Consider the following 15,800-nt stretch of genomic DNA (forward strand, 5'->3'; position numbering starts at 1 on the left):
ATACAGTGGAGCATCGTTTATACGACGATCACTTATACGACGTTTACATTTATACGACGTTTTAGTGTGGTCCCAAATCATTCCTATTCATTTTAATGTAAAAATATATCGTTTATACGACGCACAGAATCGGTTATACGTCGGTTTTTAGATTTTGCTCACATTTATTTAATTTTTTATTTTTTCTTGTGTATAAGGGTGCCAATAAGAAAAGGGTGCCAATAAGAATGCTTGGATGACGACCGTAATTTTTTCTAAATGACTGAAAAAACTAGACAATGCTATGAAGAAATTTGCAAAAACGAAAAATTTTGCTATTCATCGACCAATGTCCAGCGCACCCACCGATACTAATTATTTTGGAAAATGTAAAAGCTCTCTTTTTTCCTGCAAATTGCACAAGTGCGCTTTAGATTTGGCCGTGATTAGAAATCTAAAATTGCATCATAGAAAGCAATAAGTTCAACTAGCTATTCAAAGCATTGTAGAGACTAATAGCAAGAAAATATAATTAAAGGTAACATACATTCAAATTGCTCACTGCAATTTTTCTTCTTTGGTTATTTGTTTGTTTTGCTTTGTCTAATTTAGAAATTTATGTAAATCAACACGTTAAACATTAAAAATAACTGAAAACAGAGTTAGTTTCAGTTTTAGAAGTAAAAATCGATTATACGACGTTATCGTTTATACGACGTTTTTCGGTGGTCCCTTCGGCGTCGTATAAACGATGCTCCACTGTATATATATTCGGCTCTATTTGCAACGAAGTAGAATGCTTAGGTTTAGCATCGTAACTGTCTTTGGTATTTCAGCTACTTAATAGTTGTATTGTTTTTAATGTGTGTGTAGCACCAGCAAGTTGTCGTTATGAAACGAAATCGGATGTGATACTTCTGACTCCTGATTCCCTTCAATTTGCGGCCACAGCAACAGACTGTATGGATCAATGTGATGCAGAAACAGCTTTCAACTGCTGGTCTTACAGCTACGTCGACAACCGATGCCAGCTGAGCGGAGACAGCAGCGTCACCTGGGGAAAAAATGTCCAACTGCCCAAGCATCCGGGTGCAGTTTACGGAGAATTGAAATGCTTTTTCGGTATGTTTCCTCCTCCATTGATTTCTTACCTTCGATTGTTACAATGTTTTCCTCCTTCGGTTAATATTTTAAAAATCACAATAACGGAATGTTAAATAAATGATATTATCGATTTCTGTAATGCTTTTGGCGTTCCTATCTTATAAATTTCGTAGATTCTGATTACACTGTTTCGCATAGAAAATATACCATATTATACAAATATATTGAACATACGATTTAGCAAAAATGCGATATACATAAAAAACATATTTCTTCTGGTCAGAGGCTGACATACGTCAGATTAAGAGGAACAACATTTACGTTAATAATGTATCTTTCTTGTTATTAGATATATTTTAATTAAACTATGAATAATTTTACCTTACTAACACCCCATAAAATAACTCTTTACGAAGTATGCCTATAGTATTTCAAATCATGATTGATGATTTGAATAATAGGGATATCCTAACTGAAAGAATACATTCGGACCTCACAAAATAAAAAGAATAGTAATTTTGAATCATTGTGAAACATATTTTATAGATATGTTGTTAATAATAATAATTAATTACATCATATAAATCAATTATATGGAATAATATATCAATCAATTACGTAAAAAATTAATTACATTCTATTCAGTTTGGCGAAATGGATATTAATTAAGAAACTGTAGTAAAAAAAAAAAATTTAATATGTTGAGTTTATAGTGAGAATACTTTGTCCCCAACAGAACAATGTGATAATGGAGTGATGACTTTTGAAAAGATGACCGGTGTTCTTTTGAGGTCAGCTCAAGGCACGATGATGAAAGTGGAGAAGCCAGGAGCACTGGGCAATACACTGGAGTGTGCTCAAATATGCCTGGAGGATGGAACAGAGTGTCCGGCATTCAGTGACCACTATCACAACATGAGATGTGACAGACTGGACAGGAATTCAAATGGTCGAACTCAGGAATTGATTGCGAGAGACGGTGAAAGCTACTTTGAAAAAATATGCCTCCAAGGTATGATATTTCGAAAAACAACTATTAAAACATTAGTAGAATCCATCAACAAAGGAAAACATTGGTTATAAATGCGCTTTTTTAGAATAACATCGGATTTTTGGAATAATATCAGAAATAAGGAAAAACTATTAAAAGAAAATCAGTTGTTTAAAATAGTAGTCTCGATACTCTCGATACTACACACACGAAACTCTCATGTTTATCTTAAACTAAACACTAAGTAAGATGATATTTCTGATTTTTTTTTACAAAGTTTACTACAGATGAAATTATCTTTATGAAGATGCAAAAATTATGATCATTAAAATTATTTGTACTAATTAAATTTTTTATTTTATTGTTTAACATAAGTTAGAAATTTTAGTTTTTACTAAATTAAACAATATCCCAGAAAGAATATAACCCTTCTTTTCATTGTTCCGACAATGTTCGTAATAAAAACCTTTTTTCAAATAAAGCAAAAATATCTCAGTTTCAAACCTTTCATCCTAAGAGTATTATTTTTAAAGTTCTCTTAAAAAGGATTGTGGCATAGGAGCGTACAAGACGTTGCGAAAAAGTAACCTTATAATTATTTAGATTTAAGATTATTATCATCTTGAGACTAGGATTAGGAAAGGATTTTTTTCACGCTTCAAAACCCTAAATCAACCTCAATTTAACGTTTTTATATGGAAGGTTGTTTACTTAAGTTTAGGATTAAGGCAATGTGCGTAGAATAGGGCAGATAGTCACACATCTCGTTTTAAGGTTAGAAGGTTTACACACAAACCGCATAACAAACCTTTTAAGGTTTACGTGAAAAGGTTTTTGCTGTGTGGAGATAAACCTAATTTTGGTATCTGGGATGATACCGTGAAGCTAGCAATCATCGAGAGCCTTTAAAAAATATAGATTTAAGAAATTATTTTAACAAAGCGTTGAACTTTAAAAAAATATTGAAAAATTATTAAAAATCAATCGCCACAATATATTTGAAGCTATTGTTACATAAAACGATTATATTTAGTTTTAAAAAAACATGAATTTGTCTATACACTGCTTTTTTATGCCATGTTCGGATAATTTCCTTTTAAGATTGAACGAACTTTTAAGAGAAGAAAAAAATAACAATATATGACTTTGAAGATTAAAATGAGTGTTAGTAGAATTTTCGTAACGATGTTTTTTCGTTTGGAAAAAAAAAACTTATGTTTACAGCTGCGCAAGAAAATGGGGAAAAGGAGCTGTTCACATCATTATTTACATTCTGAAAAATCTAAAATAAAAATGAGATGCCTAAAATGTTATTTCGAAAGTAATGGAATTCATTACACATCAAATAATAAGATGGAAGTTTCGATAATTAGACATTTAAAATAAATGTGAAAAAGAAAAGAAATAATAAACAAACATCTAATTTGTAATTTTCATACTGCGTTTCTTGTTTTTTGTTTTTTTTTCCTTTTAGAATTTCCAGATGGATATTTTCTTGAAGACATAGTTGTTAGAAAAATCAATTACAAAAAATAATGGAGGGAAAAATACCTTTATCAAACAAATGTTGTTTATTTTTACGCAAGGTCGTTGTAGAATTAGAGGGATTCACGGAAGAATACATTTCAGTTATCATTTAACCCTTTTGTCACACTTTTTATCTCCTTTTGTAAGAAAGTTTGAGGAGGATAAATCAAGGTCTGTAATTTTTGCGAAAATAATTTCAGTGTTATTAAAAAAATAACACACAAATTCATTGTTAAAGTTAAGGCAATGGGTGCAACTTTCAGAGAATGTCTCATTTCTAGAAGAAAACTAACTTCGCTTTATCTTTATTTATTTATTTGGGGGGGGGAGGGAGTTGCATTTCCGATCGCTTGAACGAAAATGCTCACAAGCTTTCTCTTCAAAGCTTTTATTAAGCTGTTTGTAGTATGTTATTCACATAAACGAACAAATAAAACTCTTAAGACAAAGGTGAAAGAAATTTAAAGTTGTATAAGTCATATAAGTATATAAAGTACGTTGAGGTTAAAATATGTAAACTCAAGTAGGTTGTGTTTAATTTTTTTGTTCTAACCACGAATTCGGGTTTAATGAGCCACGGGATATAACACGCATTTTTTTGCTTCTTTCTAAATACATTTTATTTTAGTACCGTCGTTGAACAGCCGACCCAATTTTTGGATTTGCGACTACTGATGTACAACTCCGTAGCCTTGCCATTTTAAACCCAATCCAGAAGACAAGGGAACTCCTGCATCAAGTATTGTAAGGAATTTGCCTTCGAGGAGGACTTTTCAATGGAATTAACCCTTATTTGCGTTACACGGAGAGGAAAACCTCCCACGGTTAGCCTGACGGCAAGGGGACTCTAACCCACGATTCCTCTACTGAGTATATTTCTCGTCAACACTGTAGGTCGGTGCACGCCGGAATTTGTATCGACCCGCCATCGTTGGGATTCGAACCCGGTTCACCTCATAGGAAGGCAAACATCCTATCCCCTGAGCCATCGCGGCTTCACTCTAATCGATTAGCCTATCTAAGATAATTCCCCCGAACCATTCATATGCTCATAATAGTGTCTAGATGTATAATTTTGCAGGTCCTGAAGCTCAAACGTGTTCTGACAAATCGTGGGCCTTTGAGCGTGCCTTGGGTTATGAGATGTCTGAGAGCCTGTACCAGAAATCGATCAACAAAGTGGAGACGAGAACATCCTGCATTCAGTTGTGTCTCTCTGAGAGGGAGTTCACCTGCAGGTCAGCGAGATACGACGAAGAGAGCGGAGATTGCAGACTCTCACCTGCAGACCGAAGAACAGAACCAACAAAATACTACAGAAGTGAAGATTCGAGAGTGAGCTATTTGGAGAACAGTTGCCTACCAGGTACCACCATTTCTAAATGTTTCATAGAGATTCCTGTCTACAAATTTCGCATTTGTTTTTAATGATGAGACTTATTTGAATGAAAAAGATTGAAAAAATATAAGACAAATACAGTTTATGGCCAAATTATTAAGACGCACTCTAAGATTCTACGTAAAATCTTAATTATCAGAGGTTATACTCTATAAAGCTTTATTGTTTTTAAGCCGCAGAAACCAGTTTGCACTTGTTTACATCCATATTTTAATTGGTTGACATTGAATATAAATACAAATGGGAAATATATAAAAATCTCTTGAATAAAAATCCATTACGTGTCTGCTTAAATATAAAAGTAATACGTATAAACACCGGCAAAACATGCAATTATTAAAACACTACAATGCGTCTAATACTTTGGTATAATTATTATAATATACTAATATAATACTTGATATAATAAACATTCTATATTTGTATAATATATCGTCTCATGTATCGAATCGTCGAATTTATATTATATATCGACTCAATTAACCCATCGATACACGGACGTAAACAAGTGTAAACAGTATCGTAAAAACAACAAAGCTGTATTGCATCATCTGTATAATTAAGATTTTACATAGAATCTTATAGTCCGTCTAATATTTTGGCCTGTAATGGAAAAATATTCCTCCCTCCCATTTCTGCAAACTGTCATAAACGGCAGCTTTTGTGGAACTTACTAAATTTATTTTCAAAAAACTATTTTTTTTCTTCATTTTAATCAGAGTTTCTTCGCTTTGAACCAAATGATAAAAATCACCGATTTAAATATCAATAATTAAGAAATTTTTTACTTGCTTTTCAAAAAGTTTGAAGAAGAGAGATGAAAAGAAAAACTCTACCCCTGCTCGCTGACACACTGCCCAACCTCCTATGCAATCTTATAGGGTCTTAGTCCTTATTTGCAATCTCTGCAAATCAGGCTCATTTGAAATGCGTCCCAGCTGAAAATCTCAAGAAATTGAATCATTTATTGAAATCTTAAAGCCCATACAGCTTTTTAAAAAAAATTATACTTTTTAACCAATATTAAGTTATTGGAAAATAAATTTTAATTGAAATACATGCCGCAACATGGGAACGTGCAATAGAGAAACAAAACAAATGCTTTTAAAAAATAAGTACTCTAAAAGTTTCACAATTTTCTTAAGAATACAATTATAAATTTCAGAATTTTTAGCTGTCATTATAAAGCAATTATTATGATTATTGAACCTGATAATTAAAACATTATCTAAAACACTTTGTTGATATGAACTAATTGATTTTTTTTAAAAAAAATTTATTCTTCTCAGCTTTTATAGCTCAGTTTGCTTCATCTTATCGTTGTCACGACGCGAGAAAAGCATTTTCATTCAGAAATGTGTAAGCGCTTTCATGCTTATGACAGCTCACTTGCTTGATATTTCAATACTTTGTTGCAAACGTGAAAAGGAAATGAGAACTTTCGTTGTTGCCATGATGTGTGGTAAAATAAACTGAATAATGCGACGATACTATTCTTACGACTGCGATTTCTGTAAGATTTATTAGGACGAATAATACAACGATTTCTTATTTAATAGTTAACTTATGATTCGATCACAAAAAAGTTTACATTTACCAAAAACAATTATTCATCTGCTTGTCTGACCGCCCAGTAGCTTTAAATGCTAAAATAGTATAATTAATTAGAGGAAAGTGACGGATTGTATTTATTAACTAACATTTTATATTTATTCATTTCTTGATCGTTACTTTTTCGAACATGAGGGATTTTAATCATACAAATAGAAACCATTGTTCTATTGAATTCAACAATTCTTTTTTTAATGTCATAGACTTAGAATGGAAAGAGACGTCAGATCATTTTTAAAAAAAAAATTAATACAGTTATTTTATTTTTATCGGGAGATTATAAACAGAAAATATTTTGTGACTTTATTCATGGGCTATTAAAAAGCTTTCTTAATAGCTCGAAGGATCCCAAACTTACGAGATTCCAATGTCTAAACAAGTTTTCAATGAAACAATACCTATTACAGTTTATTAAAATAAGTTAATTAAGTTTCATACATAATTTAAAATGTTAAACAACATTGTAAAGATTAAGGTTGAAAGAAAGGTTTTTCAGATTTCATACCACAATACTATTTCAACCGCTGTTAAAATTACATTAAGGCCCCCATTAATTTTGAACCACTTGAAGAACGTTTGGTGACAGCAATGCGTATATTTAGTTAACCTTGCTGGATATTTTGTATATGGGTGATTCTTACAAAATATGACAATTCACTGTCCCTTGCTCCAAGATCTAATACTGTAATACTAAAAGAACTATTTTTTTAAAAAAAAATTAATAAATTGCATTGTTAGCATTTTAAAACGACTTTGCACTAGCATTGACTGTTTTGTATAGTTAAAAAATTTAACTGAACTTCAAAATGTCATTTTCCTGGCACGTCCCAAACAATGTTTCCAATAATAACTAGCTTCAAAACTTCCCATAAATGTTTCAATATCTAATTTTTTTATCTCAACCTGTGTAAGCATTTCTAGAATATACGCAAAGGGTATTATTTACAAAAACTTCGTTTAAAATAGTTTTTTCTGTCAATAATTTGTTTGTCCCAAGAAAATCTGTCATTTTCCTGGCTACTTTTATTTAGTGGTTTATAATCAAAATAGATGGAGCCAGCAATCAATATCTTATGTTAATTGAGTGATTAGGTACCATCCTAAATGAGCACGTCTTGTTGCGTGAATAAAGAACCAATTTTCTGGTTTAAAATCTATTTCAAAAATTGTTTCAAGATGAGTCGGTATTTGTGTTGTTATTTCCCTGGCTTCTTGAAATCATTAATAACGTAAACTACATAGATTTATCCGAGTTATTTTAAGAAATCCTGTTGTTTTCTGCGGAATGTAAACGTCTTAGGCCAAAATATAAAATTAAAGTAATGTTATATGCTATGAAATGGCGAATTTGTCATTATCCTGGCTTATGAATTCCAGGACATTGAAGTGTTACCAGAAATTTTTTTAACTGCTAATACTTTAAGGAGGAAAAGCAAATATTAACCTAATACTAAGTTTATGTATGATTGTAATATGGTTGGATGTAATTAAAGTTATTTATTTATGTAATGATTGATTATTGTACACAATTTTATTCTGTACATATCAAGAACAAAAAAAATTTTGATTCTTTCTACAGAGGATAAGAAAGAAATAATTTAAGCAATCTATGGTCTATCTAACATAAAGGCTTAAGTTGAGTGACTTACTATTAACTTAAAATGACTGTTTTTTAAACTTCTAAGCTAATATATCATTTTCCTGGCTTTCAAGATTTGCTGAATTTCTATTTTATTTTTTTTCTCGAGCAAATGTCAATAAACTGCACTGCTGTCTGTAAGATATTAATAAGTGTAACTAAAGAAGTACCTATACAAAAAAAATTTAGATTATTTTGAAGACTTTAAATTTGAAGAAATTTTTTGGTCCGAATTGTCATGTTTAAAAAGAATCACCCATATACAGTCAGATTATCAGACCTACTATATGATTCTATATAAAATCTTAATTACCATGTGATACAATTGTTTTTTTCGCGGACGAAGCCGGTTAGAACTTATTTACATTCGTTATCAATGGGTTAACATTGTAATGCAATACGTTAAAAATGAATACAAGTAGGAAGATCATAAAAAATCTCCTGAATAAAAAGTCATTACATGTATGTTCAAACATATAAGTATTGCCTATAAACGCGTGCAAAACATGTCATTATTAATAAACTACAGTACGTCTCATAATTTTGTCTAATTATTACAATATAATACCTGGTATAATAAATAATCTATATTTATATAATATACCGTCTAATTTATCCGATCGTCGATTTTATATTATATATCGTTCAATTTAACCCATTGATCACGAACGTAAACAAGTTCAAACCGGTTTAAGTCGCGTAGAAACAATGAAGCTGTATAGTATCACATGATAATTAAAATTTTGCATAGAATCTTATAGTGCTTTCTAATAATTTGGCAAGCGACTGTATAGTTTGTTAAAGTAAGAACTCCCCTCATCTGGATTCATGACGGGGTAACGAGCAGGGCAGTCTCGGGTCGGAATGACGAAGGGAATCATTTTCTTTTGTCTTAGCCCTAGAGTGAAGAGCCCTCCATGAAATTCTTGTTTCAATAGCAGCAGAAAGGCGGGGAGAGTTCTTACCGTAGACAAACTATAGGACAATTTATTCTATTACAGTGGACACTACGTGCCCCTACGTGGAAACAGAAGATGCTTATCCGACCTACGCCAACATTATACAAACGGAGGGAGTGTCCACCCTAGAGTCATGCCGGGATTTGTGCACAGAGCTGAAGAGGTTTTCGTGTCGTTCGTTCTCTTACTACTCCAGCGCCCTCCAGTGTTTCTTAAGTGGCGATGATAAGGCCAGCGGGGGTTCAGCAGCGATTCAACGTCGTCCAGGAATAGTATACTACGAGAGAATGTGCCCCCACGCAACCACCCTCGAAGCACTGCAGGCAGATACAACCGAAGTGACTCTTCCTGTGTCCATTCCTTCTGCTGTGGTGTCCAGCAACACGCAAGCTCAAGAAAAAGAAACAACCCTGAAGACGAGGCCACCCTATCAACCGCAAGAACCTTCGCCGCGTAAGTATGCAATTTTAAATAAATATCACTTCCCTTACCCTTATTTCTGGTCATTCATCTACTCCATTTTATGACAAATTATTGATAAATTATGCACCCCCGTAATGTACAAGTAGTTATTTTACAAGGTTCCTTTTTTTATAACCATCGTTGAACAGCCGACCCAATTTTGAATTTGCGATTACTAACGTTCAACTCCGTCACCTTTTAGCGTTGAAAAAATCCAGAAGACAAGGAAACTCCTGGATCAGTACCCCCAGAGGTATTGATTTGTTATGGGAGCATGGAGGACTTTGTGACTCGACAGATTTAACGCGCATCAGTCACGATTTACTGCACGAAGAGCCTTCGGCAGACTGGGATCGAACCCACGAACTCTTGGACATGGGTCCAGTGCCCTACCAAGCAGGATACCCCGGCCCAATTCACGAGGTTACAATAAGTTTTCTCTCTAAATAGCTTTATTCGCACACGAGAGCAACCTCAACTCTAAAGACAATTTCGCAGATAGGGTACTTTTATTGCTGAAACGGTTAATAGTAATAGGGATAAAATTTTTTGCTACTTATCTTAACTTTTGTCTAATTTTATATGTTATGCTATTATCTAGAAAGTAGAGGATTGATTTGACGGTTTGCTGATAATTTTCAATATACCTATTAGTAATACACCTTGAAACAACAAAAGTTGGAAATAACTTTGATAAATTTAAAAAAAATGATTAGTTTAATAAAAATGATGCTGTGATAAGGGTGTGAAATGAAATCATAGGGTTGTGGATGGTTTATAATCACTTAAATCAATCAGGTATACCTGCAAGAACGCGATCAACTGCTGAATCGTGGCACAAACGAATGAGTACCCACGTTTAACGTCGTTTGCAGATATCCAGTTGGGATTCCCCTAAGATAGGCCAAAAATTACTTTCCAATTTGCTGAAACCCACTTTGCGTTTATTAAATTAGATTGATTGCAATTTTGTTTGATACATTAACATCAATATAAATTAACAACATCCATTAACATTATTTGTTTTAAAAATATTCTTTGCATTCCTCCATGAGGAATTCTATTGTTCTTAGGGTTCCAGAGTTTTAATAAACGCCGAGGTTAGTATTTCCTGCTAAGTATTTTCTCGTTTAATACTACCACCATAACATTTAACAAGTGTATTTGCTGTTGTTTTCGGTTTAAGCGTTCCAACCTTAGTGATGCGGACCACTCAAATGTGATCCATGGATGTGCAATAAAAGAAATTCTTTTTCAGGTCCAGAATGTTCTCCGAGGGAGAGGTTAATTTTCGAAAGAGTGACCGGATATGAACCATTCGGAGTGACCTCCACTCTTCTGTACAGAGGTGATAGTTCAACTCCTGGAATCACAGCTGAATGTGTGAGGCGATGCCAGACATTAACTGACTGTCGTTCTTTTATACTGGACCACCAGAGATTTGAGTGCAGCACCGTACAAGATCCACCCAGCATTCATCCAGCAGATTTCAGATCTTCCATTGGAAAGACTTTCTTTGGCGGTATATGTGTACCCGGTAAGATATTCTATAATAGAAGAAAGTTGAGAATACTGCCAAGTGATAATAATTTATGACAGTGTACCGGTGGCAAAACAGTCCTGAGTGGGGCCGCGCGTCTTCCCGGCTGTCTTCCAATTTTTGGTCTTCAGAACTTTGCAATCCCATGACGCAAAAGATTAGACACACATAAAATTTTTCTAAAATGTTTTCCTACAGTTTACTAAATGTGTAATAAATAGATAGTATACCGGAATCAGTTTGATACCGGCTTACGAAACACCGGTTCCGGTATGATACTGGATCCGGTATACTATCGGATCCAGTATACCGGTATACCGGTGTTTCATAGACCGGTATAATTTTTTTGTACCGGGAATTATTTCCAATAGGGAGATGCTACGGAAAATGAAATGAATTCCTGTAAAATTAAAACGGAAAAAAATAAACATTCTTATTTTTGACAGTTTCAACTGTCGCAAATAATAATATTTATTCAGAAAAAATAAAGCAAAACTTTTTTTTTCATTCAATTAGAGCGCAGTTTTCCATTGAAAGGACGAGATTCAGCATGTTTTCTAGATCAACCTTTAATACCTTCTTTTGTACTGTTAACCGTTCTCATATGCGTGTCACTCATTTTACTAACATTTATGGGGCGCGCACTATATGATGTTATATTTAAATAAAAAAGAATCGAAAATTGATTTCTTATTTATCAAACTTAACCTGAGCCATCCATTTGGTACGCTTTTAAAATTCAAAGGGCTTCAACACTATTTTGAGTCAAACAAATATTTTAATTGTTTTCTGAATCGAATAATTGTAATTTAATTCATGACTGTGAATAACCGGAATGGGTTGTACATTGGTGAATGTTGACAATCACATAGTCGCTTCGGTAAATGTCCGAAATAGGTCCAGTTAAGTGCCCGGTATTCCCTATTTTTAAGGTTCAGTGCCCGGAACACTGATGTCTTTCCTAATCTATCCTCAGCAGGTATTAAGATACAGAATAAATGTAACAATATCAACGAATAAATTAACATCAAATCGGACATAACAAATATTTTGATCATTAACGTTTGTGATTGTTGACATTCACCGATGAAAGTAGACATTCTCTTAATTTCGATCATTCACGGTAACATATATAATGATTCTCTATTTGGTCCTTAAAAATCGAATGAACTGGGCAGCTCACATTTTCAGAAGGAATGATGACTCAAATTTAAAGAAAAACCTATTACACAAACCCCTAACGAACAGGAAAAGAGGTAGACCCAGGCTGAGATGGCTGGATTTAGTTGAGACTGATTTCCTTCCTCTAAAGGAGAAAAACTGGCGAACAAGTGTCAAAAGTAGAGAGAAGTGGATTCGAATTCAAAGGAAGGCACTGGCCCACCCTGGGCTGTCTAGCCAGATATGATGATGATTTGGCCCTTAAACCACTAAAAACGTGTAGATAATAATTTTGTTTTAATCCAAAGATCTCTCGGTCTATGTATTTAATTCTTAAATAGAAAAAGAATTTTCTTTTAATTGTTTTTTAGCTTATGTGGGATGCTCCAAGTTGTGGGTCTACGAAAGAACAACAGATCACGAACTTCAAGGTTTGTCTCCAATCGACGTGGTCAGGGTGGTCAGTTTAGAACAGTGTCAACAATTTTGCCTCGAAAGCCGAAAGTACGTGTGCAGAGCAGCTAACTATTTCCATTTGAGAAGAGAATGTCACATCTTTGATGACGACAGGACAGCCGACAATGCTCGACTGGCACCTGCTAGCCGAGTCGACTTTTTTGAAAACCAATGTCTTGTAGGTGAGTAACAACGTATTAAACTTCTTTTACACTATTCCATGTAAATGGGACAACAAAACTTCATAGGATAGAAAGTTTGCTTTCTAATGAGCAGAACAGGTTTCGAATCCCTGAGATGGTTGGTTGAAATGAATCCGCATCCAACTTGCACCGACCACAGCGCTGACGTGAAATATCCTCAGTGGTAGACGGATCATGGGTTAGAGTCCCCTTGCCGTCAGACTAACCGTAGGAGATTCTCGTGGTCTTCCTCTCCATGCAATGCAAATGAGGATTAGTTCCATCAAAAAGTCCTCCACGAAGACAAATTTCTCCCAATATTTGATCCAGTAGTTCCCTTGTCTTCTGGATTGGGTTCAAAATCTCGAGGCTACGGAGTTGATCATTAGTAGTCGTGAATCCGAAATTTGGGTCTGCTGTTCAACTACCGTTGTGAAATAATACTGTTAATATAGTGCATAAAAATAATTTGTAGAAATTGAACGAGTAACGTTTTTTCTCAAGAAGTTTCTTAACAGTTGTCTCAATGTGTTCTTTAACTAAACTGTCATTAAATCATAATAATTCATAATTATTCGACATACTTAAATCACTATAAATTCGGATTTGTGTTGATGCGTATGATTTTTAATGGAATAAAGTGGAATTATATAAAGTTGCGGATGACTGTTGAAATTCTGTACCGTAATGACTCAACCTGCGCTGTGGAGGAGATATAAGAACTGTCGGCAGATTACCATTAACGTATTGTATATCATGTAAAAGTCGTCTTTATAAAAATGGATACCCTGGCTCTTTTTTAAAAAAAAATCTGACTGAAAGTAAGTATGAGCGCGATGGCTCAGGGAACGTTCGCCTTCCAATGAGGCTAACCGGGTTCGAATCCCAGTCGATACGAATTCCGCATCCGGCTTACATCGACCACAGTGATAACGTGAAATATTCTCAGTGGTAGACGGTTCCTGGGTTAGAGTCCCTTTTCTGTCAGGCTAGCCGTAGAATGTTCTCGTGGTCTTCCTCTCCATGTGATGCAAATGTGGGATAGTTCTATAAAAAAGTCCTCAACGAAGGCTAATTTTTCCCAATGTGTGGATTTAGGAGTTCCCTTGTCTTCTGGGTGCAAAATGACAAGGCTTCGGAGTCGAACATTAATAGTCGTGAAACCATAAAATTGGGTCGGCTGTTCAACTACAGTTATGAAAAAAGTAAGTATAAAAAACCAAACGTTAAGCAAAATTACAATACAGAAAAGTTACATTTATTGGATCCAAAAAAAGTGCTCCACACTTCCAAAAAAGAAGAAGAAAGTGAGTCATGATGAATTCGAAATTACATGCACTAAAATATCACCGGAAAATAGCAAAAAAATTAATATTTATCGAAATGAATAAATCGACATAATTGTACCTCCTTTCTTAAGCAATCTTCATTCACGTAAAATGATAGAATAAAAGAAACAAATACAATTAATCTCTCTTAGTAGAAGTAGACCATTTACATTTAAATAAAATTTAGCTTTTATATTTAATAACCACTAAAAAATATGTCTGGGATTCAAAAATTTGAAAGCGTTGAAAAAAAAGGTATGTTTATTCCAAGAAGACACATTTTTTTTGTGTCTGAATTCGTAATATAAAATATCGTCTGCACGTATTTAGCCCATTTGAGGTCAGTCCATCGAATCATTAAGATTGAGTCCTAGAACGTGATCATTCAATCAGAAGTTATTCTGAGTGGTCCATTTACGCTTTGTTTTCGCACTGTACATTTGAACAAGAGAATGCTGATGATTAAAAATACACAATATTTCCGTGTAAAATAAAAAGATTGCCATAATTCTTATGTTTTGTTTCTGGTCTTGTTCGATACAGTGTGAAATAATGCATCGGAAACAAAACGTCGTAGATTTAGAAAGGAATTTCTAAATTAAATGGTGCATTAACATCTTGTTTTTTGTGAACGATTAGTGAAAGAAATGCATGAAATCAATACCCATTACCAGATGCATAAAAGTCAAACAATGTACTTTTTTGTGCATAAAATTATTAAAACTTGGAAATTATGACTTGTCATTGAGCATGAAAAAGAATGATACTTCATTTCTGTAGATATTTACATTTCTTTCTCCACTTTTTACACTTGTGCTGGGAATCTGACATTGAGTTTCTTTTATTTATTTTAATCTATTTATTTATTTATTTATCTATTTTCGTTATTTATTATTATTTTTTTGATGTTTGATTTTGAGCTTTAGTTTGTATAAAGTAAGAACTCCCCTAGCCATTTATCTGGACCCATGGTGGTGACTATGGTGACGAGGTATAACTATTTCCAGTAGAGATGTGGGGTCACTGTTTAGGGCAGGATTGAGAAAGATACTATTTTTCTTCGGTCTATTGTATTAGCCCTAGAGCAGTGTTTCCCAAAGTGTGATACGCGTACCCCCAGGGGTACGGGAACAGTTTAGCGGGGGTACGCGTTCTTATGCGAAATATCTTGCAACAAAAGAAAATTTAGAAAAATTTTATTTTAAAACAAAGTCAGCCATGAAAATTTACCATTACGTATTCTTCTTTTATCTCTTTTTTGCAGAGTTAACAGTTAATAATGAGTGATGTCAACAGTCAGTTGTGATTTTTAACTTTCGCGCAATTTTTTTATAGTAAAGGCTTGTAATAAATTAAACTTATTTTGGTTATTTTTATAAAATATAATTTTTATCCCTAACATGGAGTTTTTTTTACCAAAATTTAAGAATTTCTTACCGAAAACTTTGTACCAAAAAAGAAA

At 33.6% G+C, this 15,800-nt stretch overlaps 1 protein-coding gene across 1 annotated transcript in view; it reads left to right on the forward strand.

Moving 5' to 3' along the window:
• Window positions 1–15,800, forward strand: part of LOC107457465 (uncharacterized) — a 67,242-nt gene that overhangs the window by 32,655 nt on the left and 18,787 nt on the right. The window contains exons 7-12 of the mRNA XM_043053531.2: window positions 816–1,101; window positions 1,820–2,095; window positions 4,683–4,967; window positions 9,252–9,662; window positions 10,930–11,208; window positions 12,744–13,010. Of these exons, the coding sequence (XP_042909465.2) occupies window positions 816–1,101; window positions 1,820–2,095; window positions 4,683–4,967; window positions 9,252–9,662; window positions 10,930–11,208; window positions 12,744–13,010 (1,804 nt within the window). The remainder of the gene's footprint in view (window positions 1–815; window positions 1,102–1,819; window positions 2,096–4,682; window positions 4,968–9,251; window positions 9,663–10,929; window positions 11,209–12,743; window positions 13,011–15,800) is intronic.

This window comes from Parasteatoda tepidariorum, chromosome 1 (genome assembly GCF_043381705.1).
Source record: "Parasteatoda tepidariorum isolate YZ-2023 chromosome 1, CAS_Ptep_4.0, whole genome shotgun sequence".
NCBI classification, from domain to species: domain Eukaryota; kingdom Metazoa; phylum Arthropoda; class Arachnida; order Araneae; family Theridiidae; genus Parasteatoda; species Parasteatoda tepidariorum.